Here is a 26,933-nt window from a genome sequence, read left to right as displayed (position 1 = left end):
GTGATGAGGTGTGAGTAACAGACACACTACAAACCATTCTAATGTAGCGTAAGTAATCACACGTTGCCCATTTGAACCGTGTGTGCTGCACATCCCAGTGTCTGACTGTACCCATTAAACCTCAGAGTGGAGCGAACGCCATCTACTACGCAGGGAGACACGGACACGTGGAGACACTCAGGTTCCTGCATGAAAAGACCTGCCCTCTGGACGTCCAAGATAAGGTGATTTTCCCCCCACACTCACCCTGAGCCCTGAATACCACAATCACAACACACTCTAGTCAGTCCATCAGGCCCCTCGAGCGGCTCGCCCCCTTCCTCCCCGTGATGGTCATGGAGTTTTGGATGACGGTAATTGGCCGTGAATAGAATGATTTTCCCATTCAAGTCAGTGATGTCATAATGGGTGGACTGGCGGCCGTTGCGAGGAGAAAAGCAGGAAGTAAAAGCAGGAAGTAAAAGCAGGAAGTGTACCGATCGATACGAGCTGTGATTTTGTTGATTCAACTCAACTGACTTTACAAAAAATGCTTTCAATTGCATGAGCCACATCAGTTAACATCATTTGAATAACATTCTGTTACCATGGAAGTTATTGCATCACAATACCAGGCAGCCTGTAACGGCTGTCCTCCTCCTCTTCATCCGAAGAGGAGGAGCAGGGATTGAACCAAGGTGCAGCGGGTTGTGAATACATAATGAATTTATTGACAAGACGAAAAACGAACACGAACTACACTTGAAATGATACAAAATAACAAACGACGTAGACTGACCTAAACATGAGAACTTACATAGACACGACGAACGCACGAACAGGAACAGACTACATACACACCGAAACAGTCCCGTGTGGTACGAAATAACATAGACACGGAAGACAACCACCCACGACAAACAATGTGAAACAACCTCCCTATGTATGTCTCTCAATCAGAGGAAAACGAAAACACCTGCCTCTGATTGAGAGCCATACAAGGTCAATTAAACCTGACACTTAACATAGAACAAACACAGACTGCCCACCCATCTCACGTCCTGACCCACTAAACACAACAATACAAAAGGAAAACAAGGTCAGGAACGTGACAGAACCCCCCCCTTAAGGTGCGAACTCCGGACGCACCATAAAAAAAAGTCTAGGGGAGGGTCTGGGTGGGCATCTGTCCGCGGCGGCGGCTCTGGCGCAGGACGTGGATCCCATCCCACCATAATAAATCCCCGCTTCTGTGGCCTCCTCAAGGTGGCGACCCTCGCCACCGACCTTGGACTGGGAACCCTAGACATGGGTCCCGCTGGATTTAGGGGCAGCCCCGGACTGAGGGACGGCAGCTCCGGACTGAGGGACAACACCGGACTGGCTGGCGGATCCTGGCTGGCTGGCTCTGGCGGATCCTGGCTAGCTGGCTCTGGCTGGTCCTGGCTGGACGGCTCTGGCTGGACGGCTCTGGCTGGTCCTGGCTGGACGGCTCTGGCTGGTCCTGGCTGGCGGAAGGCTCTGGCTGATCCGGTCTGGCGGAAGGCTCTGGCTGATCCGGTCTGGCGGAAGGCTCTGGCTGATCCGGTCTGGCGGAAGGCTCTGGCTGATCCGGTCTGGCGGAAGGCTCTGGCTGATCCGGTCTGGCGGAAGGCTCTGGCTGATCCGGTCTGGCGGAAGGCTCTGGCTGATCCGGTCTGGCGGAAGGCTCTGGCTGATCCGGTCTGGCGGAAGGCTCTGGCTGATCCGGTCTGGCGGAAGGCTCTAGCGGCTCCTGTCTGGCGGACGGCTCTGTAGGCTCTTGGCAGACGGGCGGCTTTGCAGGCTCATGACAGACGGGCAGCTTTGCAGGCTCATGACAGACGGGCAGTTCAGGCGCCGTTGGGCAGACGGACAGTTCAGGCGCCGCTGGGCAGACGGACAGTTCAGGCGCCGCTGGGCAGACGGGCAGTTCAGGCGCCGCTGGGCAGACGGGCAATTCAGGCGCCGCTGGGCAGACGGGCAGTTCAGGCGCCGCTGGGCAGACGGGCAGTTCAGGCGCCGCTGGGCAGATGGGCACACCTGTAGGGAGGAGACGGAGAGACAGCCTGGTGCGTGGGGCTGCCACAGGACCCACCAGGCTGGAGAGACCTACAGGAGGCTTGATGTTACGAGGCACCTGAAGGACCGGGCTGTGGGGGAGTACTGGAGCTCTGGTGCGCAGCCTTGGCACCACTCCCCCAGGCTGGAATACTACACCAGCCCGTACCCTCCAGAGTGCAGGCACAGGTTGAACCGGGCTGTGGATGAGCACTGGAGATCTAGTGCCTACTAAGCGCACTTCTCTCTTAGGCTCCACTACCACATTTGCCCGGTACGAGCGGAGCGTAGGCATAGGACGCACTGCACCCTCCCAGCGCTCCGGAGACACAGCACGCAGAGCCGGCGCAGGATACCCTGGACCGAAACTGCGTACCGGAGACCAGACGCGCTGAGCAGGCACAATACGCCCCGGCTGGATGCCCACACTCACATGACACTTTCGGAGGGCTGCTCTATAGCGCACCGGGCTATGGGCACGCACTGGCGACACCGTGCGCTTAACCGCATAACACGGTGCCTGACCAGTGACGCGATGCTTATAATAAGCACGAGGAGTGCGCTCAGGTCTGCTACCTGGCTTAGCCACACTCCTCTCTAGCCCCCCCCAAAAAAAAATCTGGGGTTGCCTCTCGTACCTGTCCCGCTGCCGTGCTGCCTCCTCATATCGCCGCCGTTCAGCTTTCGCTTTCTCCAGCTCAGCTTTGGGGCGGCGATACTCCCCAGCCTGTGCCCAGGGTCCTTCTCCGTTCAAGATCTCCTCCCATGTCCATGAATCCTGGGATCTCTGCGGTTGCTGTCGCTGCCCTTTTCCCCGCTGCTTGGTTCTGGTAATTTGGTGGGTGGTTCTGTAACGGCTGTCCTCCTCCTCTTCATCCGAAGAGGAGGAGCAGGGATTGAACCAAGGTGCAGCGGGTTGTGAATACATAATGAATTTATTGACAAGACGAAAAACGAACACGAACTACACTTGAAATGATACAAAATAACAAACGACGTAGACTGACCTAAACATGAGAACTTACATAGACACGACGAACGCACGAACAGGAACAGACTACATACACACCGAAACAGTCCCGTGTGGTACGAAATAACATACAGACACGGAAGACAACCACCCACGACAAACAATGTGAAACAACCTCCCTATGTATGTCTCTCAATCAGAGGAAAACGAAAACACCTGCCTCTGATTGAGAGCCATACAAGGTCAATTAAACCTGACACTTAACATAGAACAAACACAGACTGCCCACCCATCTCACGTCCTGACCCACTAAACACAACAATACAAAAGGAAAACAAGGTCAGGAACGTGACACAGCCATTGCGGTTGTACCCATGAGTTTACCAGTCAAATTGTTACACGAATGCCTGGCCATCTAGTCTACATTCGGTTGTTTGTTCAGTGATTATAATTTTTTTAATAATACGGTTTTAATGTTTATTTTCATGACGGTCTTCATCCGTAACCGTCGGTTACACGCTTATACAGTAGTATGCCAGTCCTAACACACTACCTTTAGGCAGGAGGCCCCGTCATCAGAGTTCAATCATTCCTGGATTTATCTGCTTTATTTGCTGTTGCCATGGAGACTGTGCTGGAGACGCTTCACTCCTCCTTTCTCAGTGCCTCGTCACCTCTCTAGATCACTACGCCTACCGACTGGCCAGGATGGCATCAGCTGATACACTGGTGTTTTACGTCACAGAACCCTTCAATGGAAATAGAATATTGTTTCTGGGTGTGGGTGTGCCTAGATGTTTATACTTCAGAAGGACTGTGTGTGTGTGTGTGTGTGTGTGTGTGTGTGTGTGTGTGTGTGTGTGTGTGTGTGTGTGTGTGTGTGTGTGTGTGTGTGTGTGTGTGTGTGTGTGTGTGTGTGTGTGTGTGTGTCATGACACCCAACATTTAGAATGTTCTGTAGTTAGAAATAGAGCAGATGAGCCAGAAACATTATTTTGTTGAAGTATAATTTGTTCTTTGAGAAATTAAGTGAATTGAATGTACCCAAATTGGCCATTTTAATTTATATAGTACCTAACATCCGTTTTGTAACAATGAGTAAGACATGAGGAATACAAAGAAGAGGTCAAAGTCATCCAGGAACCCCCCCACACCCCACAACAACCCCCCAACAACAACCAAAACATTAAACACCTTCCTAATATTGAGTCCCCCTTTTTCCCCTCAGAACAGCCTCAATTCGTCAGGACATGGACTCTACAAGGTGTCTCAAGTGTTCCACAGGGATCCTGGTCCATGTTGACTCCAATGCTTCCCACAGTTGTGTCAAGTTGGCTGGATGTCCTTTGGACCACTCTTGATACACACAGGAAACTGTTGAGTGTGAAAAACCCAGCAGCGTTGCAGTTCTTGACATAACATGTTTTGTTTTGCTAATTCAACCTCTGAATGGCACACATACACAATCCATGTCTCAAGGCTTAAAAATCCTTCTTTAAACCCGTCTCCTCCCCTTCATCTACACGGATTGAAGTGGATTTAACAAGTGACATCAATAAGGGATCATAGCTTTCACCTGTATTCACCTGTTCAGTCTGTCATGGAAAAAGCAGGTGTTCCTAATTTTCTGTACACTCAGTGTAGTATCAGTATGTCTGACCAGTAGTATGGAGCTACGGCTTGGAGTATTGTTCCTTCATCTTATGTAATGTATTGTCAGTGAATCTGGTGGTGTTTTGTTTACCCTGCTCAGTGAAATGAGTCATTGAAGTTTTGTCCCATCCTACATCCTAGTATTACCAGGTTCTGACCACTAGATGGTATATATAGTATATATATATATATATACTGGTTGTTGGGGTGGGATTGGCGTGGGGAGGGGGGCTTTTGACCATGTCTTTGGATTCCAATGTCTAACTCACTGTTACTAAAGAGTTTGGCCCAAATCGGATGTTAGGTACTATATTTATTGCATATTGTATGAATCCTATAAATTAAAAAGGGCAATTTGAGTGCAATCAATGAACTTAATTTTTTTTTAAACAAATTTTATTTCAACAAAATAATGTTGCAGGAATGTCAATCTTATCTGTTTCTAACAACAGAAATGATTTCAGAACGATCTGACATGGTGGGTGTTGAAATCCTTTCTGGGTGCTTTTTGAGGAGTAACGACCCGTGTTGATGCTGTTACAGAGTGGAGAGACAGCCCTCCACGTGGCAGCTCGCTATGGCAACGTGGATGTGGTCCAATACCTGTGTAGTATCCATGCCAACCCAGACCTCTCAGACAGGGTACGTATACACACACACACACACACACGCAGACCAGTCACAGTGTACGTTCTGAGTTTGTACTGAATACTATACTGTATCATTCTTGATACACACATTAAAATTTTGAGCGTAAAAAACCCAGCAGCGTTGCAGTTCTTGACACGCACCAGTGCACCAGGCACCTACTACCATACCCCGTTCAAAGGCACTCAAATCACCCTCTTAATGGCACACATACACAATCCATGTCTCAATTGTCTCAAGGCGTAAAAATCCTTCTTTAACCCGTCTCCTCCCCTTCATCTACACTGATTGAAGTGGATTTAATAAGTGACATCAATAAGAGATCATAGCTTTCACCTGGATTCACCTGGTCAGTCTATGTCATGGAAAGAGAAGGTGTTCCTAATGTTTTGTTCACTAAGTGTAGATTTTCAGCAAGTAAATGAGACAAGTGCATAATGTATCTCATGTGTTAACCTGATGAGGTATCTCATGTGTTAACCTGATGAGGTATCTCATGTGTTAACCTGATGAGGTATGTCATGTGTTAACCTGATGAGGTATGTCATGTGTTAACCTGATGAGGTATGTCATGTGTTAACCTGATGAGGTATCTCATGTGTTAACCTGATGAGGTATTTCATGTGTTAACCTGATGAGGTATCTCATGTGTTAAGCTGATGAGGTATCTCATGTGTTAACCTGATGAGGTATCTCATGTGTTAACCTGATGAGGTATGTCATGTGTTAACCTGATGAGGTATGTCATGTGTTAACCTGATGAGGTATCTCATGTGTTAACCTGATGAGGTATCTCATGTGTTAACCTGATGAGGTAATCCTACATCCTGTATTCAGACCCTTTGCTATGAAACTCGAAATTGAGCTCAGGTGCATCCTGTTTCCTTTGATCATCCTTGAGATGTTTCTACAACTTGATTGGAGTCCACCTGTGGTAAATTCAATTGTTTGGACATGATTTGGAAAGGCACACACCTGTCTATATAAGATCCCACAGTTGACAGTGCATGTCAGAGCGAAAAACCAAGCTATGAAGTCAAAGGAATTGTCCTTAGAGCTCCAAGACAGGATTGTGTCGAGGCACAAATCTGGGGAAGGCTACCAAAACATTTCTGCAGCATTGAAGGTCCCCAAGAACACAGTGGCCTCCATCATTCTTAAATGGCAGACGTTTGGAACCACCAAGACTCTTCCTAGAGCTGGTTGCCCGGCCAAACAATCAGGGGAGAAGGGCCTTGGTCAGGGAGGTGACCAAGAACCCGATGGTCACTCTGACAGAGCTCCAGAGTTCCTCTGTGGAGATGGGAGAACCTTCCAGAAGGACAACCATCTCTGCAACACTTCACCAATCAGACCTTTATGGTAGAGTGGCCAGATGGAAGCCACTCCTCAGTAAAAGGCACTGCTTTGCGTTTGCCAAAAGGCACCTAAAGGACTCTCAGACCAAGAGAAACAAGATTCTCTGGTCTGATGAAACCAAGATTGAACTCTTTGGCCTGAATGCCAAGTGTCACGTTTGGAGGAAACCTGGCACAATCCCGACAGTGAAGCATGGTGGTAGCAGCATCATGCTGTGGGGATGTTTTTCAGCGGCAGGGACTGGGAGACTAGTCAGGATCGTGGGGAAAGATGAACGGAGCAAAGTACAGAGAGATCCTTGATGAAAACCTGCTCCAGAGAGCTGAGGACCTCAGACTGGGTTGAAGGTTCACCTTCCAACAGGACAACAACCCTAAGCACACAGCCAAGACAACACAGGAGTGGCTTGGGGACAGGAGGGAGAGCAGCGTTGTTCTGTACCAACCGTTAGATCAGGAGGGATAGCAGCGTTCTGTACCAACCGTTAGATCAGGAGGGATAGCAGCGTTGTTCTGTAACAACCGTTAGATCAGGAGGGATAGCAGCGTTGTTCTGTAACAACCGTTAGATCAGGAGGTATAGCAGCGTTCTGTACCAACCGTTAGATCAGGAGGGATAGCAGCGTTCTGTACCAACCGGTAGATCAGGAGGGATAGCAGCGTTCTGTACCAACCGTTAGATCAGGAGGTATAGCAGCGTTCTGTACCAACCATTAGATCAGGAGGTATAGCAGCGTTCTGTACCAACCGTTAGATCAGGAGGTATAGCAGCGTTCTGTACCAACCGTTAGATCAGGAGGTATAGCAGCGTTCTGTACCAACCGTTAGATCAGGAGGTATAGCAGCGTTCTGTACCAACCGTTAGATCAGGAGGTATAGCAGCGTTCTGTACCAACTGTTAGATCAGGAGGTATAGCAGCGTTCTGTACCAACCGTTAGATCAGGAGGTATAGCAGCGTTCTGTACCAACCATTAGATCAGGAGGTATAGCAGCGTTCTGTACCAACCGTTAGATCAGGAGGTATAGCAGCGTTCTGTACCAACCGTTAGATCAGGAGGTATAGCAGCGTTCTGTACCAACCATTAGATCAGGAGGTATAGCAGCGTTGTTCTGTACCAACCGTTCAGCAGCGTTAGAAATGCACCATGCTGCTGTCTTGTTCTCTCTGACAGATAGTTGTTGACTTGATAATGTTATTTGATAATGTTAGTTGATCATGTTAGTTGATAATGTTAGTTGATAATGTTATTTGATAATGTTAGTTGATCATGTTAGTTGATTATGTTAGTTGATTATGTTAGTTGATAATGTCATTTGATAATGTAATTCGATAATGTCAGTTGATCATGTTAGTTGATCATGTAAGTTGATAATGTTAGTTGATCATGTTAGTTGATCATGTCATTTGATAATGTTAGTTAATAATGTCAGTTGATAATGTCATTTGATAATGTTAGTTGATAATGTTAGTTGATAATGTCAGTTGATAATGTCAGTTGATAATGTCAGTTGATAGTGTTAGTTGATCATGTTAGTTGATCATGTGAGTTTATAATGTTAGTTGATCATGTGAGTTTATAATGTTAGTTGATCATGTTAGTTATAATGTTAGTTGATGATGTCATTTGATAATGTTAGTTGATAATGTTAGTTTATAATGTTAGTTGATCATGTCAGTTGTAAAGAGAACCACGGTCAGTTTTTCAAAGTTTAAGGTTGTGATTAGGATAGATAGTTTTGTTAGTTTTGTGATCATTTTGATTCCACTGAAAGTGAAAAGGAGTAGCATTAAGGCCCAAACAGACTGGTGTCAGGCTACTTCAACTAGATTAGGAGCTGCCATGTTGGAATCCCTATAACCCCCCCACCGCCCCCCTCTCCTCATCAGGAACAGGAGACCCCGCTCCACTGTGCGTCGTGGCATGGCTACTCCTCGGTGGCCAGGACACTATGCCAGGCGGGGTGCCAGGTTAATGCCAAGAACAGGGAGGGAGAGAGCCCCCTCCTCACCGCCTCTGCCAGGGGGTTCGCTGATATAGTAGAGTGTCTGATAGAACATGGAGCTGACCTCAACTCTACTGACAAGGTAATGCTGTGGCTATGCAACGACTATACTATTACTATGATATTACTATTACTATGGTAGTACTATTACTATGATATTACTATTACTATGATATTACTATGATATTACTATTACTATGATATTACTATTACTATGATATTACTATGATATTACTATTACTATGATATTACTATGATATTACTATTACTATGATATTACTATTACTATGATATTACTATTACTATGATATTACTATTACTATGATATTACTATTACTATGATATTACTATTACTATGATATTACTATGATATTACTGTTAATATGATATTACTATTACTATGATATTACTATGATATTACTATGATATTACTATTACTATGATATTACTATACTATTATTATGATATTACTATTACTATGATATTACTATGATATTACTATTACTATGATATTACTATTACTATGATATTACTATGATATTACTATGCTATTACTATTACTATGATATTACTATTACTATGACATTACTATTACTATGATATTACTATTACTATGACATTACTATTACTATGATATTACTATGCTATTACTATTACTATGATATTACTATTACTATGACATTACTATACTAGTACTATTACTATGATATTACTATTACTATGATATTACTATGATATTACTATCACTATGATATTACTATGCTATTACTATTACTATGCTATTACTATTACTATGATATTACTATTACTATGCTATTACTATTACTATGATATTACTATTACTATGATATTACTATTACTATGATATTACTATTACTATGATATTACTATTACTATGATATTACTATGCTATTACTATGATATTACTATTACTATGATATTACTAATACTATGATATTACTATTACTATTACTATGATATTACTATGCTATTACTATTACTATGATATTACTATTACTATGACATTACTATACTAGTACTATTACTATGATATTACTATTACTATGATATTACTATGATATTACTATCACTATGATATTACTATGATATTACTATTACTATGATATTACTATTACTATGAAATTACTATGATATTACTATTACTATGATATTACTATTACTATGACATTACTATACTAGTACTATTACTATGATAGTACTATTACTACGGTATTACTATACTAGTACTATTACTATGATATTACTATTACTATGACATTACTATACTATTACTATGATATTACTATACTATTGACATGCTATTACTATGATATTACTATACTATTGCTATGATATTACTATTACTATGATATTACTATGATATTACTATGATATTACTATTACTATGATATTACTATTACTATGACATTACTATTACTATGATATTACTATGCTATTACTATTACTATGATATTACTATTACTATGATATTACTATGCTATTACTATGATATTACTATTACTATGCTATTACTATTACTATGACATTACTATTACTATGATATTACTATTACTATGATATTACTATACTAGTACTATTACTATGATATTACTAGTACTATGATATTACTATTACTATTACTATGCTATTACTATTACTATGATATTACTATTACTATGATAGTACTATTACTATGATATTACTATTACTATGATAGTACTATTACTATGATATTACTATGATATTACTATTACTATGATATTACTATGCTATTACTATTACTATGATATTACTATTACTATGATATTACTATTACTATGATATTACTATGCTATTACTATTACTATGATATTACATTTACATTTACATTTAAGTCATTTAGCAGACGCTCTTATCCAGAGCGACTTACAAATTGGTGCATTCACCTTATGATATCCAGATTACTATTACTATGACATTACTATACTAGTACTATTACTATGCTATTACTATGATATTACTATTACTATGATATTACTATGATATTACTATTACTATACTATTACTATGATATTACTATAACTATGATATTACTATTACTATGATATTACTATGCTATTACTATTACTATGATATTACTATGATATTACTATTACTATGATATTACTATGATATTACTATTACTATGATATTACTATGCTATTACTATTACTATGATATTACTATTACTATGATATTACTATTACTATGATATTACTATGATATTACTATTACTATGACATTACTATACTAGTACTATTACTATGATATTACTATTACTATGATATTACTATACTAGTACTATTACTATGATATTACTATTACTATGATACTACTATAATAGTACTATTACTATGATAGTACTATTACTACTGTATTACTATACTAGTACTATTACTATGATATTACTATTACTATGATATTACTATACTATTGACATGCTATTACTATGATATTACTATACTATTGCTGTGATATTACTATTACTATGATATTACTATGCTATTACTATTACTATGATATTACTATTACTATGATATTACCATTACTATGATATTACTATTACTATGATATTACTATACTATTACTATGATATTACTATTACTATGATATTACTATTACTATGATATTCCTATTACTATGACATTACTATACTAGTACTATTACTATGATATTACTATTACTATGATATTACTATGCTATTACTATTACTATGATATTACTATACTAGTACTATTACTACGATATTACTATTACTATGATACTACTGTAATAGTACTATTACTATGATAGTACTATTACTACTATATTACTATACTTGTACTATTACTATGATATTACTATTACTATGATATTACTATACTATTGACATGCTATTACTATGATAGTACTATACTATTGCTATGATATTGCTATACTATGATATTACTATACTATGATATTACTATACTATTACTATGATATTACTATACTATGATATTACTTTACTATTACTATGGTATTACTGTACAATTACTATGATTTTACTATACTATGATATTACTATACTATGATATTACTATACTATTACTATGGTACTACCATGCTATTACTATGACATTACTATACTATGATATTACTATACAATTACTATGATATTACTATACTATGATATTACTATACAATTACTATGATATTACTATACTATTACTATGATATTACCATACTATTACTATGGTATTACTATACTATTACTATTGCTATGCTATTACTATACTATTGCCATGATATTACTATTACTATGATACTACTTTACTATTACTATGATATTACTATACATTTACTATGATATTACTATACTATGATATTACTTTACTATTACTATGGTATTACTATACAATTACTATGATATTACTATACTATGATATTACTATACTATGATATTACTATACTATTACTATGGTATTACCATGATATTACTATGATATTACTATACTATGATATTACTATACATGTACTATGATATTACTATACTATGATATTACTATACTATGATATTACTATACTATGACATTTCTATACTATTACTATGGTATTACTGTACTATTATTATGGTATTACTATGCTATTACTGTATTACTATACTATTGCTATATTACTATGATATTACTATACTATTACCATGATGTTACCACACTATTACTATGGTATTACTATTTTATTTATTTATTTTTTATTTCACCTTTATTTAACCAGGTAGGCTAGTTGAGAACAAGTTCTCATTTGCAACTGCGACCTGGCCAAGATAAAGCATAGCAGTGTGAACAGACAACACAGAGTTACACATGGAGTAAACAATAAACAAGTCAATAACATGGTAGAAAAAAGAGAATCTATATACAATGTGTGCAAAAGGCATGAGGTAGGCAATAAATCGAATAATTACAATTTAGCAGATTAACACTGGAGTGATAAATCATCAGATGATCATGTGCAAGAAGAGATACTGGTGTGCAAAAGAGCAGAAAAGTAAATAAATAAAAGCAGTATGGGGGGTGAGGTAGGTAAATTGGGTGGGTAGTTTACAGATGGACTATGTACAGCTGCAGCGATCGGTTAGCTGCTCGGATAGCAGATTTTTAAAGTTGTTGAGGGAGATAAAAGTCTCCAACTTCAGAGATTTTTGCAATTCGTTCCAGTCGCAGGCAGCAGAGAACTGGAAGGAAAGGCGTCCAAATGAGGTTTTAGCTTTAGGGATGATCAGTGAGATACACCTGCTGGAGCGCGTGCTGCGGGTGGGTGTAGCCATCGTGACCAGTGAACTGAGATAAGGCGGCACTTTACCTAGCATAGCCTTGTAGATGACCTGGAGCCAGTGGGTCTGACGACGAACATGTAGCGAGGGCCAGCCGACTAGGGCATACAGGTCGCAGTGGTGGGTCGTATAAGGTGCTTTAGTAACAAAACGAATGGCACTGTGATAAACTGCATCCAGTTTGCTGAGTAGAGTGTTGGAAGCTATTTTGTAGATGACATCGTCGAAGTCGAGGATCGGTAGGATAGTCAGTTTTACTAGGGTAAGTTTGGCGGCGTGAGTGAAGGAGGCTTTGTTGCGGAATAGAAAGCCGATTCTTGATTTGATTTTGGATTGGAGATGTTTGATATGAGTCTGGAAGGAGAGTTTGCAGTCTAGCCAGACACCTAGGTACTTATAGATGTCCACATATTCTAGGTCGGAACCGTCCAGGGTGGTGATGCTAGTCGGGCGTGCGGGTGCAGGCAGCGAACGGTTGAAAAGCATGCATTTGGTTTTACTAGCGTTTAAGAGCAGTTGGAGGCCACGGAAGGAGTGTTGTATGGCATTGAAGCTCGTTTGGAGGTTAGATAGCACAGTGTCCAAGGAAGGGCCGGAAGTATATAGAATGGTGTCGTCTGCGTAGAGGTGGATCAGGGAATCGCCCGCAGCAAGAGCAACATCATTGATGTATACAGAGAAAAGAGTCGGCCCGAGAATTGAACCCTGTGGTACCCCCATAGAGACTGCCAGAGGACCGGACAACATGCCCTCCGATTTGACACACTGAACTCTGTCTGCAAAGTAGTTGGTGAACCAGGCAAGGCAGTCATTAGAAAAACCGAGGCTACTGAGTCTGCCGATAAGAATATGGTGATTGACAGAGTCGAAAGCCTTGGCCAGGTCGATGAAGACGGCTGCACAGTAATGTCTTTTATCGATGGCGGTTATGATATCGTTTAGTACCTTGAGCGTGGCTGAGGTGCACCCGTGACCGGCTCGGAAACCGGATTGCACAGCGGAGAAGGTACGGTGGGATTCGAGATGGTCAGTGATCTGTTTGTTGACTTGGCTTTCGAAGACCTTAGATAGGCAGGGCAGGATGGATATAGGTCTGTAACAGTTTGGGTCCAGGGTGTCTCCCCCTTTGAAGAGGGGGATGACCGCAGCAGCTTTCCAATCCTTGGGGATCTCAGATGATACGAAGGAGAGGTTGAACAGGCTGGTAATAGGGGGTGCGACAATGGCGGCGGACAGTTTCAGAAATAGGGGGTCCAGATTGTCAAGCCCAGCTGATTTGTATGGGTCCAGGTTTTCCAGCTCTTTCAGAACATCTGCTATCTGGATTTGGGTAAAGGAGAAGCTGGGGAGGCTTGGGCGAGTAGCAGCGGGGGGGGCGGGGCTGTTGGCCAAGGTTGGAGTCGCCAGGAGGAAGGCATGGCCAGCCATTGAGAAATGCTTGTTGAAGTCTTCGATTATCACGGATTTATCGGTGGTGACCGTGTTACCTAGCCTCAGTGCAGTGGGCAGCTGGGAGGAGGTGCTCTTGTTCTCCATGGACTTTACAGTATCCCAGAACTTTTTGGAGTTAGAGCTACAGGATGCGAATTTCTGCTTGAAAAAGCTGGCCTTTGCTTTCCTGACTGACTGCGTGTATTGGTTCCTGACTTCCCTGAACAGTTGCATATCGCGGGGGCTCTTCGATGCTATTGCAGTTCGCCACAGGATGTTTTTGTGCTGGTCGAGGGCAGTCAGGTCTGGAGTGAACCAAGGGCTATATCTGTTCTTGGTTCTGCATTTTTTGAACGGAGCATGCTTGTCTAATATGGTGAGGAAGTAACATTTAAAGAATGACCAGGCATCCTCAACTGACGGGATGAGGTCAATATCCTTCCAGGGTACCCGGGCCAGGTCGATTAGAAAGGCCTGCTCGCAGAAGTGTTTTAGGGAGCGTTTGACAGTGATGAGGGGTGGTCGTTTGACCGCGGACCCGTGGCGGATACAGGCAATGAGGCAGTGATCGCTGAGATCTTGATTGAAGACAGCAGAGGTGTATTTGGAGGGCAGGTTGGTCAGGATAATGTCTATTAGGGTGCCCATGTTTACGGATTTAGGGTTGTACCTGGTGGGTTCCTTGATGATTTGTGTGAGATTGAGGGCATCAAGCTTGGATTGTAGGACTGCCGGGGTGTTAAGCATATCCCAGTTTAGGTCACCTAACAGAACAAACTCTGAAGCTAGATGGGGAGCGATCAATTCACAGATGGTGTCCAGGGCACAGCTGGGAGCTGAGGGGGGTCGGTAGCAGGCGGCAACAGTGAGAGACTTATTTCTGGAGAGATTAATTTTTAAAATTAGAAGTTCGAACTGTTTGGGCATAGACCTGGAAAGTATGACAGAACTTTGCAGGCTATCTCTGCAGTAGATTGCAACTCCTCCCCCTTTGGCAGTTCTATCTTGACGGAAAGTGTTATAGTTGGGTATGGAAATCTCAGAATTTTTGGTGGCCTTCCTAAGCCAGGATTCGGACACGGCAAGGACATCAGGATTGGCAGAGTGTGCTAAAGCGGTGAGTAAGGCAAACTTAGGGAGGAGGCTTCTGATGTTGACATGCATGAGGCCAAGGCTTTTTCGATCACAGAAGTCAACAAATGAGGGTGACTGGGGACATGCAGGGCCTGGGTTTACCTCCACATCACCCGAGGAACAGAGGAGTAGTAGGATGAGGGTGCGGCTAAAGGCTATCAAAACTGGTCGCCTAGAGCGTTGGGGACAAAGAATAAAAGGAGCAGATTTATGGGCGTGGTAGAATAGATTCTGGGCATAATGTGCAGACAGGGGTATGGAGGGGCGCGGGTACAGCGGAGGCAAGCCCAGGCACTGGGTGATGATAAGAGAGGTTGTATCTCTGGACATGCTGGTCTCAATGGGTGAGGTCACCGCATGTGTGGGGGGTGGGACAAAGGGGGTATCAGAGGTACGGAGAGTGGAACTACAGGGTCCATTGCAAACCAAAACAATGATAATGATGACTAGCCTGAACAACAGTATGCAAGGCATATTTATATTTGAGAGAGACATACAATAAGGCATAAAGTGATTGCAGGTCTTGATTGGGAGAGCTAGCTAAAACAACAGGTAAGATAACAGCAGCAATAACAGGGTGCTAGTCTAACACAGCAACAACAGGTAAAAATGGCGACGACTAGGCAGAGAGGGTCGGATTAACTACACACAGATCCTGAGTTAAAGCACAGAGCCGACAGATAAAACACAAATAAACAGAATGGAGTACCGTGAATTAATGGACAGTCAAGCATGCATCAGCTATGTAGCCAAGTGATCATAGTGTCCAGGGGGCAGCCGTAGATGGAGCAGGGAGGCCTCCACTAAGCTAGCACGCGGCGTTTAAAGTTAGTAGCCCGGGGGGTGGTCTGCTCAGACGGAGGGGGTCTGCTCAGACGTGGTCGTGTCGACAGAGAATCCAGAGAATCCAAGCCGAATGGCGAAAGAGAGGTTGTGAATTGTAGAATTGTGTTTGCTAACTGGTGCTAGCTTCGTGGCAGTGGCGCTAACTGCGCTAGCTGCAAGCTAGCTGTGAGGATCAGAAGTAGTGGCTCAGGGATTACGGCAGGAATCCGGCGTTGTTGTCGAGAGACAGTCCGATGCTGGTAAATTGGTGAGTAATATCCAGGCTAATAACAGGGCTGGTGTCTGTGCAGAAGGTAAAAGCTACTAGCAGCGGCAAAAAAATGGCTAAATTAGCTTGTAGCTGATTTAGACCAGTTGTGATGGATTGGCAGGGCTCTGTGTCGGCAAAAAAAAGGTCCAGTCCAATTGGCAAAAGAGGTATTGTAGCCCAAGAATTCGCTGGTAGACCTCTTCGGCTAGCCGGCAGATGGGCCTAGCTCGAGGCTAGCTCAAGGCTAACTGGTGCTTGCTTCGGGACAGAGGTGTTAGCCAGTAGTAGCCACTCGGTTGCAGCTAGCTAGCTGTGATAATACGGTGTAATTGTCCAGAGCTTGCGTCAGGAATCCGGTGATGTGGTAGAGAAAAAGCAGTCCTATATGCTCTGGGTTGATATCGCGCTTGCAGACTGGCAGGTATTGGCCCGGTATTGAAGCTGGCTGTGTCCGAGTTAAGGGCGAAGACCGCAGCAGTGGCTAACTGACTACTAGCTAGTAGCTAGTTATCTGGCTAGCTTCTGATTGGGGTTACGGTTCTAAAGTATTAAAAAAATAGCAGGTCCGTACCACATTGGGTGAGGCGGAATGTAGGAATGTATATTCAGTTCCTAGATGGAAAGTGAAATTAAAATATATACGAAATGTATACGAAAAATACGAATACTATTTACACGGGACAAGACAGGACAAAGACACATCCGACTGCTACGCCATCTTGGATTGCACTATACTATTACTATGGTATTACTATACTATTACTATGATATTGGTATACTATTACTATGGTGTTACTCTACGGTACTATTACTATGATATTACTATATTATTATTATGGTATTACTATACTATTACTATGGTATTACTATGATATTACAATGACGGGGCTATGTTGTGCCTATGATATGACTATGCTATTACTATATTACTATACTATTGCTATACTATTGCTATGGTATTAATATTACTATGGTATTACTATACTATTACTATGATATTACTATACTAGTCCTATGATATTACTATACTATTAATATGATATTACTATACTATTAATATGATATTACTATGATGTTACGATAGTATTACTATGATATTACGATGTTATTACAATACTATTACTATGTATTATTATACTATTACTATGATATTACTATATTATTATTCTGCTATTACTATGATATTACTATACTATTACTATAATATTACAATGATATTACTATACTATTACTATGATATTACTATGATATTGCTATGATATTATTATACTATTGCTAGGGTATTACTATATTATTACTTTGATATTACTATACTATTACTATATTACTATGCTATTACTATATTACTATGCTATTACTAGTATAATACTAGGATAATACTAGAATATTACTGGGATATAGTATTACTATACTAGTACTGGTAGAGTTCTATGACATGTGGCCGTGTGTTCAGGACAGCCACATAGCGCTCCACCTGGCTGTGAGGAGGTGCCAACTGCAGGTGGTCAGATGTCTGCTCCGTCACCGTTGCCCCGTCGACCATCAAGATCGCCACGGCAACACGCCGCTGCACATCGCCTGTAAGGACGGCAACCTGCCCGTTGTCACGACACTGTGTGCTGCCAAGGCAACCCTCGACCTGCCCAACAAGGTAGAGATTCTATATTTTATTAATCAATTAACCAGGCTCAACTTACCCAGCAAGGTATCTATTATCAGTCCCTCAATCTGTCAATCAATCAATAGCATTATTTTCCACTAAAAACATGACTTCAGACTAGGCTTCATATCTCTCTCTGCTAAACAGGACTCTAATATAATCCCATTATAACGGACCTTCTGGTTCTGGTACCAGTGTTGTGATATTCATGTATTCTGAGACTGGATTGAAGCCATTTCTGTTATTTTTGTGCAGAGCTTTCCCCCCCAAAGGATTGTGGGAGGTGATGTGTATCCCAGGAAGAGTGGTGTGTCTGAAAGCCTGAGCGCCTTGTATTTATTCATTTAGAGATCTGTGGTAAAATATTATTGGTTTCCTCAAGCTTATTGGTAGCGACAGGTCTGTTGGTCAAGTAGAGGGAAATGATTCTAGTTGAATTAAAAAGTCTGGTCTGATTTTCCTCTTGAATTAATGTAAACACGACAGCTATTGGTTAAGTCCTGTCTGTGTGATGCATGCTATTGGTCCTCGTTAGGAAGCATCCATCAGACTGGGTTATTACTTATTTGAATCAGTCAGATCAAGTCTGGTTTCTGTTTCTGCTGTTTAAGATCTTTTGCTTTCCTCCTCACTTTAGGTTTGTCGGTCACACTTCACTAACTGTACCAACGTAACGCTCTGATGACCACTAACCTCTGTCTCTCTCCAGTGTGGCAGGACACCTCTCCACATGGCAGCTATCAACGACCTTCTAGAGGTAGTCAGACACCTGACCTCTAACCCCTGACCACTAACCTCTGTCTCTCTCCAGTGTGGCAGGACACCTCTCCACATGGCAGCTATCAACGACCTTCTAGAGGTAGTCAGACACCTGACCTCTAACCCCTGTCTCTCTCCAGTGTGGCAGGACACCTCTCCACATGGCAGCTATCAACGACCTTCTAGAGGTAGTCAGACACCTGACCTCTAACCCCTGACCACTAACCTCTGTCTCTCTCCAGTATGGCAGGACACCTCTCCACATGGCAGCTATCAACGACCTTCTAGAGGTAGTCAGACACCTGACCTCTAACCCCTGTCTCTCTCCAGTGTGGCAGGACACCTCTCCACATGGCAGCTATCAACGACCTTCTAGAGGTAGTCAGACACCTGACCTCTAACCCCTGACCACTAACCTCTGTCTCTCTCCAGTGTGGCAGGACACCTCTCCACATGGCAGCTATCAACGACCTTCTAGAGGTAGTCAGACACCTGTGTGTAGCTGGGGCCAATACAGACGCCGTCACCAATGTAAGATATTTAATCAATAAGGCCTGAGGGGGTGTGGTATACGGCCAATATATCACGGCTAAGGGCTGTTATTGCGCACAACGCAACCCGGAGTGTCTGGATACAGCCTTTAGTCATGGTATATTGGCCATATTCCACAAACTCCTGAGGTTACTTATTGTTATTATAACCTGGTTACCAACGTATTAGAGCAGTGAAATGGAATGTTTTTTCAATACCCGTGGTATACGGTCTGGTATACCACGGCTGTCAGCCAATCAGCATTCAGGGCTCGAACCACCCAGTTTATATGAACTTTTATACCACACCTTTCTTTAAGCACTTCATGCAGCTGTGTTTCTGGGAAAATGGAAGGTACCAACACATATCTCTGTGGAACTCCACATTACATCCACACAGCACCTTTCACAGAGTCGCAAATCAAAAATCAAAATGTAAACTAGTGGGTTGATCTGGTAGCTCTGAAAGATGTTTCTCTGGGGCTTGGTGTCCTGTTGGGTTGTTGTCTGTTTGTTCAGCATAAAGGAAGCAATACCATGCTGAATAGAGCCCCACAGTGGAGGTGACATAATACCCATAAAACCTAGCGGTCAAACGGAGAAATGGTTCCATTTATTTTTCACATTGGGGATTTTAGAAACACTTAAATAAGGACTGTGTTTCGTGGAGGCTAACCCTGGTGTGATGTTTTGTGGAGGCTAACCCTGGTGTGATGTTTTGTGGAGGCTAACCCTGGTGTGATGTTTTGTGGAGGCTAACCCTGGTGTGATGTTTTGTGGCGGCTAACCCTGGTGTGATGTTTTGTGGAGGCTAACCCTGGTGTGATGTTTTGTGGAGGCTAACCCTGGTGTGATGTTTTGTGGAGGCTAACCCTGGTGTGATGTTTTGTGGAGGCTAACCCTGGTGTGATGTTTTGTGGAGGCTAACCCTGGTGTGATGTTTTGTGGAGGCTAACCCTGGTGTGATGTTTTGTGGAGGCTAACCCTGGTGTGATGTTTTGTGGAGGCTAACCCTGGTGTGATGTTTTGTGGAGGCTAACCCTGGTGTGATGTTTTGTGGAGGCTAACCCTGGTGTGATGTTTTGTGGAGGCTAACCCTGGTGTGACGTTTTGTGGAGGCTAACCCTGGTGTGATGTTTTGATAACCATGGAAATCTCTACACACGAAACACAGCCCTTATTTAAACGTTTCTAAAATCCCCAATGGGAAAAATGTATGGTGAAAAAACGATTAGAACCATTTCTCTGTTTGACCGCTAGGTTTTATGGGTATTATGACACCTCCACGCCTATTTAACTAGGCGAGTCAGTTAAGAACAAAGTCTTATTTACAATGACGGCCTACCCCGGCCAAACCCTAACCCGGACGACGCTGGGCCAATTGTGCGCCGCCCTATGGGACTCCCAATCACGGCCAGATGTGATACAGCCTGGAATCAATCCAGGGACTGTAGTGATGCAGTGCCTTAGACCGCTGCGCCGCTATATATAAACTAGATATGTGACCAACCGGCTCGATTCGGTCTCATGTAGCAACATTTGAAATGGTGTTTTTTACAAAGTAGAGACTCAGAGCTGCAACATGGTATCTCTACACTACAGTTGAGGAACAATGGGAAGTAATTCTGCTCTGAATGTTGATCAACTTGTAATCCCCCTTTTGAGAAAATGACCCTTGTTTTGGTACCTAGTGGAGAGCTCTTCTTTGTTTACACCCATTCAGCATCGTTCACACCCTCTTAAGCCTTAGCCCCACCCATCTCTTTAAGGGTTCACATGTGAGGCCATGTGAATCTAAGATTTCAAGTCTAAAGGCTGGTTTATACTACGGGGTGTGTTCCTAAATGTAATCCCTACTATACAGTTACATCTATACAGTTACGTCCCTACTGTACAGCATCGTGTGTGTGTTTTTTCTCACTCTTTCTCTCTCCCCCTTTCTCTCTCCCCCCTTTCTCTCCCCCCTTTCTCTCTCCCCCCTTTCTCTCCCCCCTTTCTCTCTCCCCCTTTCTCTCTCCCCCCCTTTCTCTCTCCCCCCTTTCTCTCTCCCCCCCTTTCTCCCTCCCCCCCTTTCTCTCCCCCCCTTTCTCTCTCCCCCCTTTCTCTCTCCCCCTTTCTCTCTCCCCCTTCTCTCCCCTTACTCTCTCCCCCCTTTCTCTCTCCCCCTTTCTCTCTCCCCCTTCTCTCCCCTTACTCTCTCCCCTTTCTCTCTCCCCCTTCTCTCCCCTTTCTCTCTCCCCCCTTTCTCTCTCTCTCTGTCCCTCCCTCTCTCTCCCCCAGGATGGTAAAACAGCAGAAGATTTGGCAGTGCAGGAGCAGCAGGAGCATGTTGCTGTGTTGCTGGGTAAACTGAAGAAGGTACTACCACACATCTCTGTGGTCCTCCACAATACATTACATAGAACCTTTAAATCATTTGTTTTATTTAACTAGGCAAGCCAGTTAAGAACAAATTCTTATTTTCAATGACGGCCTAGGAACAGTGGGTTAACCGCCTTGTTCAGGGGCAGAACGACAGATTTTTACCTTGTCAGCTCGGGGATTTGATCTGGCCCAACACTCTAATCACTTGGCTACCTGCCGCCCCTTTAACCTCAACCAGCATCCCATGCCAGGTCCCGTGTTCCTGTCGTGACAATGTGCAGATGAAACGGGGTGATAAAGAAGTTCTATTTCCATTGGTGTTTCTGACCCTCTGGTTGACCTTTTCTTGTGGCAGCAGGTCACACATGTTGCTGCTGTGATGGCACACTGCGTGCGGTATTCCGCCTTCAGAATTGTCAAAATTATATTGGTTTTCAAATTTTTTGTGGGTTGGTGTAATTTGAATTGAATCTCTATCTCTGTTCCTTCAGAAAGTATAATGTCAAAAGTGGAATTATGTTTTTAGAAACAGACATGAATTTAAAATAAGTTAAATTGAGATTTTTTTTGTCACTGGCCTACACACAATACCACATAATGTCAAAGTGGAAAGATGTATTTTTTAAATGTTTAAACCCCTTGACTTTTTCCACATTTTGTTGTGTTACAGCCTTAATTTAAAATGTTTTAGATTGATTGTTTTGTCACAATACCCCATTATTTTAAAGTTCACATTTTTACAAAAAAAATATGAAATGAAAAGCTGAAATGTCTTCAGTCAGTATTCGTCCCCTTTGTTAAGGTCTAAATAAGTTCAGGAGTAAAAATGTGCTTTAACAAGTCACATAATACGTTGCAATAATAGTGTTTAACGTCATTTTTGAATGACTCCCTCATCTCTGTTTCCCACGCATACAGTTGAAGTCGGAAGTTTACATACACCTTGGCCAAATACATTTAAACTCAGTTTTTCACAATTCCTGATATTTAATCCTAGTAAAAATTCCCTTTTTTAGGTCAGTTAGGATCACCACTTTATTGTAAGAATGCGAAATGGCAGAATAATAGTAGAGAGAATGATTTATTTCAGCTTTTATTTCTTTCATCACATTCCCAGTGGGTCAGAAGTTTACATACACTCAATTAGTATTTGGTAGCGTTGCCTTTAAATTGTTTAACTTCGGTCAAACGTTTCAGGTAGTCTTCCACAAGCTTTCCATAATAATTAGTGAAATAATCTGTCTGTAAACAATTGTTGGAAAAATGACTTGTGTCATGCACAAATGAGATGTCCTAACCGACTTGCCAAAACTATAGTTTGTTAACAAGAAATTTGTGGAGTGGTAGAAAAAATGAGTTTTAATGAATCCAACCTAAGTGTATGTAAACTTCTGCCTTCAACTGTACAGTTATTTCGAACACAGATTCAACTACACAGACCAGAGTGGTTTTCCAATGCCTCACAAAGAAGGCTATCTATTGATAGATGGGTAAAAAAACACGTTTTTTAAAGCAGACATAGACTAGCATGGTGAAGATATTAATTACACTTTGGATGGTGTATCATTGCACCCAGAATCCAGGCGTCCTAACTCAGTTGCCGGAGAGGAAGGAACGTGCTTGTGTATAATTGCTGGTTATTGGTCGATATATTGATGGTACAAAGTGAATTGTAATGAACCGTTGTTGTATTATTTAGCATCTCTGAACAGGCTTTATATTGTAGAGAAACTCACCTCATCCATTTGACTAGTTAAATGCATCCTTCCTTTCCTCCCTCCCTCCCTCTCTTTCCTCCTTCCCTCCCTCTCTTTCTTCCCTCCCTCTCTTTCTTCCCTCCCTCCCTCTCTTTCCTCCCTCCCTCCCTCCCTCCCTCCCTCCCTCCCTTCCTTCCTTCCTTCCTTCCTTCCTTCCTTCCTTCCCATCCTCCCTCCCTCTCTTCCTTCCTTCCCATCCTCCCTCCCTCCCTTCCTTCATTCCTTCCTTCCTTCCCATCCTCCCTCCCTCTCTTCCTACCTTCCCATCCTCCCTCCCTCTCTTCCTTCCCTCCCTCCCTCCCTCCCTCCCTCCCTTCCTTCCTTCCTTCCTTCCTTCCTTCCTTCCTTCCTTCCTTCCTTCCTTCCTTCCCATCCTCCCTCCCTCTCTTCCTTCCTTCCCATCCTCCCTCCCTCTCTTCCTTCCTTCCCATCCTCCCTCCCTCTCTTCCTTCCTTCCTTCCCTCCCTCCCTCCCTCCCTCCCTCCCTCCCCTTCCTTCCTTCCCATCCTCCCTCCATCCTCCCTCCCTCTCTTCCTTCCTTCCTTCCCATCCTCCCTCTCTTCTTTCCCACCTTCCCTCCCCCTCCCTCCCTCCCTCCCTCCCTCCTTCTCAGCATATGACAGAAGGGAAGTGTCCACTCATAAAGTTTCCACCGCTACCTCAGGTCCATAGTAGTATTTCTCTTCACTCAGTAGTTGTTATATGATCTGATTGCTCCCTGTCCCCCCTTTCCAGAACAACCATAAAGGCAGCTACATCCAGGCCCTGCGTCCCACCAGCACCCCCCAGCCCCGGGTCAAGCTGAAGCTGCTGGGTCACTGTGGCAGTGGGAAGAGCTCCCTCCTGGAGAGTCTGAAGTGTGGCATCCTACGGGGCTTCTTCAGGAGGAGACGACCACGGGGCAACAACACCGTACGACACCCCAACTCACCCATGGAGGGCAAGGCTGCGGGTAGGCTTCACGCGCACACACACAGGGACACACTGATTGTAATGGCTGAGGATGAACCGTAGCCAAGTAGCAACATATCAAGGCCGAGGATGAGTTATTACTTATCTCCACCCCAACTCCCCAGCTCACCATAGTGGGATCATATTATTAGCATGTTCATGTCTCTGCCAAGGGCTTTGTTTGACAGGTAAACAGTCAGTATAGACAGTATGGTAGTATAGTAAACAGTCAGTATAGACAGTATGTTAGTATAGTAAACAGTCAGTATAGACAGTATGGTAGTATAGTAAACAGTCAGTATAGACAGTATGGTAGTATAGTAAACAGTCAGTATAGACAGTATGGTAGTATAGTAAACAGTCAGTATAGACCGTATGGTAGTATAGTAAACAGTCAGGATAGACAGTATGGTAGTATAGTAAACAGTCAGTATAGACAGTATGGTAGTATAGTAAACAGTCAGTATAGTGTATAGACAGTATGGTAGTATAGTAAACAGTCAGTATAGACAGTATGGTAGTATAGTAAACAGTCAGTATAGACAGTATGGTAGTATAGTAAACAGTCAGTATAGACAGTATGGTAATATAGTAAACAGTCAGTATAGACAGTATGGTAGTATAGTAAACAGGCAGTATAGACAGTATGGTAATATAGTAAACAGTCAGTATAGACAGTATGGTAGTATAGTAAACAGTCAGTATAGACAGTATGGTAGTATTGTAGAGTGCTTCCCAACCATTTTTTTAACCATGATAGAGAGGGGGTTTGGCCGGGAGGCTTTCCTTGGCTCAGATCTATTAGAATGGCGCCAGAGGTGGCGGCTGCCATTTTATGGGCTCCTAGCCAACTGTGCTATTCCATTTTTCACATTGTTTGTAACTTATTTTGTACATAATGTTTCTGCTACCGTCTGTTATGACCGAAAGGAGCTTCTGGACATGAAAACAGCAATTTTCTCACCTCAAACTGGACATAGACTTTTCTTTAATGAGTCCGATGCGAAGGATATACTGCTTCTCCGAGACCAGGCCAAAATCCCCGTCATTCGCGTGAAGAAATACGGAGGAACAGTGGGAGGAGATTGGGGTGCCTTGTGAGAATTTGTCGTCAAGTGGGTAACCTGCCTCTACCATCCGTTCTATTGGCCAACGTGCAATCACTGGAGAATAAACTGGATGATCTCCGTTCGAGACTATCCTACCAACGGGACATTAACTGACATCACCTCATACAAGTACTTGGGAGTATGGCTAGAAGGTAGACTGTCCTTCTCTCAGCACATATCAAAGCTGCAGGCTAAAGTTAAATCTAGACTTGGTTTCCTCTATCGTAATTGCTCCTCTTTCACCCCAGCTGCCAAACTAACCAGAGACATCATTTATAGATCGGCAGGTAAGGGTGCTCTCGAGCGGCTAGATGTTCTTTACCATTCGGCCATCAGATTTGCCACCAATGCTCCTTATAGGACACATCACTGCACTCTATACTCCTCTGTAAACTGGTCATCTCTGTATACTCGTCACAAGACCCACTGGTTGATGCTTATTTATAAAACCCTCTTAGGCCTCACTCCCCCCTATCTGAGATATCTACTGCAGCCCTCATCCTCCACATACAACACCCGTTCTGCCAGTCACATTCTGTTAAAGGTCCCCAAAGCACACACATCCCTGGGTCACTCCTCTTTTCAGTTCACTGCAGCTATCGACTGGAACGAGCTGCAACAAACACTCAAACTGGACAGTTTTATCTCCATCTCTTCATTCAAAGACTCAATCATGGACACTCTTACTGACAGTTGTGGCTGCTTTGCGTGATGTATTGTTGTCTCTACCTTCTTGCCCTTTGTGCTGTTGTCTGTGTCCAATAATGTTTGTACCATGTTGTGTTGCTACCATGTTGTTGTTACCATGCTGTGTTGTCATGTGTTGCTGCCTTGCTATGTTGTTGTCTAAGGTCTCTCTTTATGTAGTGTTGTCTCTCTTGTTGTGATATGTGTTTGGTCCTATATTTATATTTATTTATTTATTTTAATCCCGGGCCCCCATCCCCGCAGGAGACCTTTTGCCCTTTGGTTGGCCGTCATTGTAAATAAGAATTTGCTCCTAACTAACTGATTTGCCTAGTTAAATAAAGATTCAATTAAATAAATAAAAAACTGTAATATCTTATGCTTCACCGAGTCGGGGCTGAACGATGACACGAATAATGTTCAGTTGGCTGTGTTTTCTGTGCATTGGCAG

The 26,933-nt window shown here is 42.8% G+C and overlaps 1 protein-coding gene across 2 annotated transcripts in view; it reads left to right on the top strand.

The window, feature by feature from the left end:
- The window catches only part of dapk1 (death-associated protein kinase 1), a 200,279-nt gene that overhangs the window by 134,053 nt on the left and 39,293 nt on the right, over positions 1-26,933 (top strand). For both annotated transcript variants that reach the window (XM_071351997.1, XM_071351996.1), the window contains exons 14-20: positions 126-224; positions 5,225-5,323; positions 8,577-8,774; positions 18,119-18,316; positions 19,517-19,615; positions 21,895-21,972; positions 24,471-24,687. In XM_071351997.1, coding sequence (XP_071208098.1) covers positions 126-224; positions 5,225-5,323; positions 8,577-8,774; positions 18,119-18,316; positions 19,517-19,615; positions 21,895-21,972; positions 24,471-24,687 — 988 coding nt within the window. The remainder of the gene's footprint in view (positions 1-125; positions 225-5,224; positions 5,324-8,576; positions 8,775-18,118; positions 18,317-19,516; positions 19,616-21,894; positions 21,973-24,470; positions 24,688-26,933) is intronic.

The sequence above is a fragment of the Salvelinus alpinus genome, chromosome 19 (assembly GCF_045679555.1).
Source record: "Salvelinus alpinus chromosome 19, SLU_Salpinus.1, whole genome shotgun sequence".
NCBI lineage: Eukaryota > Metazoa > Chordata > Actinopteri > Salmoniformes > Salmonidae > Salvelinus > Salvelinus alpinus.
The sequence above is the reverse complement of the archived record's forward strand: the minus strand, read 5'-3'. Positions and strand labels throughout refer to the sequence as shown.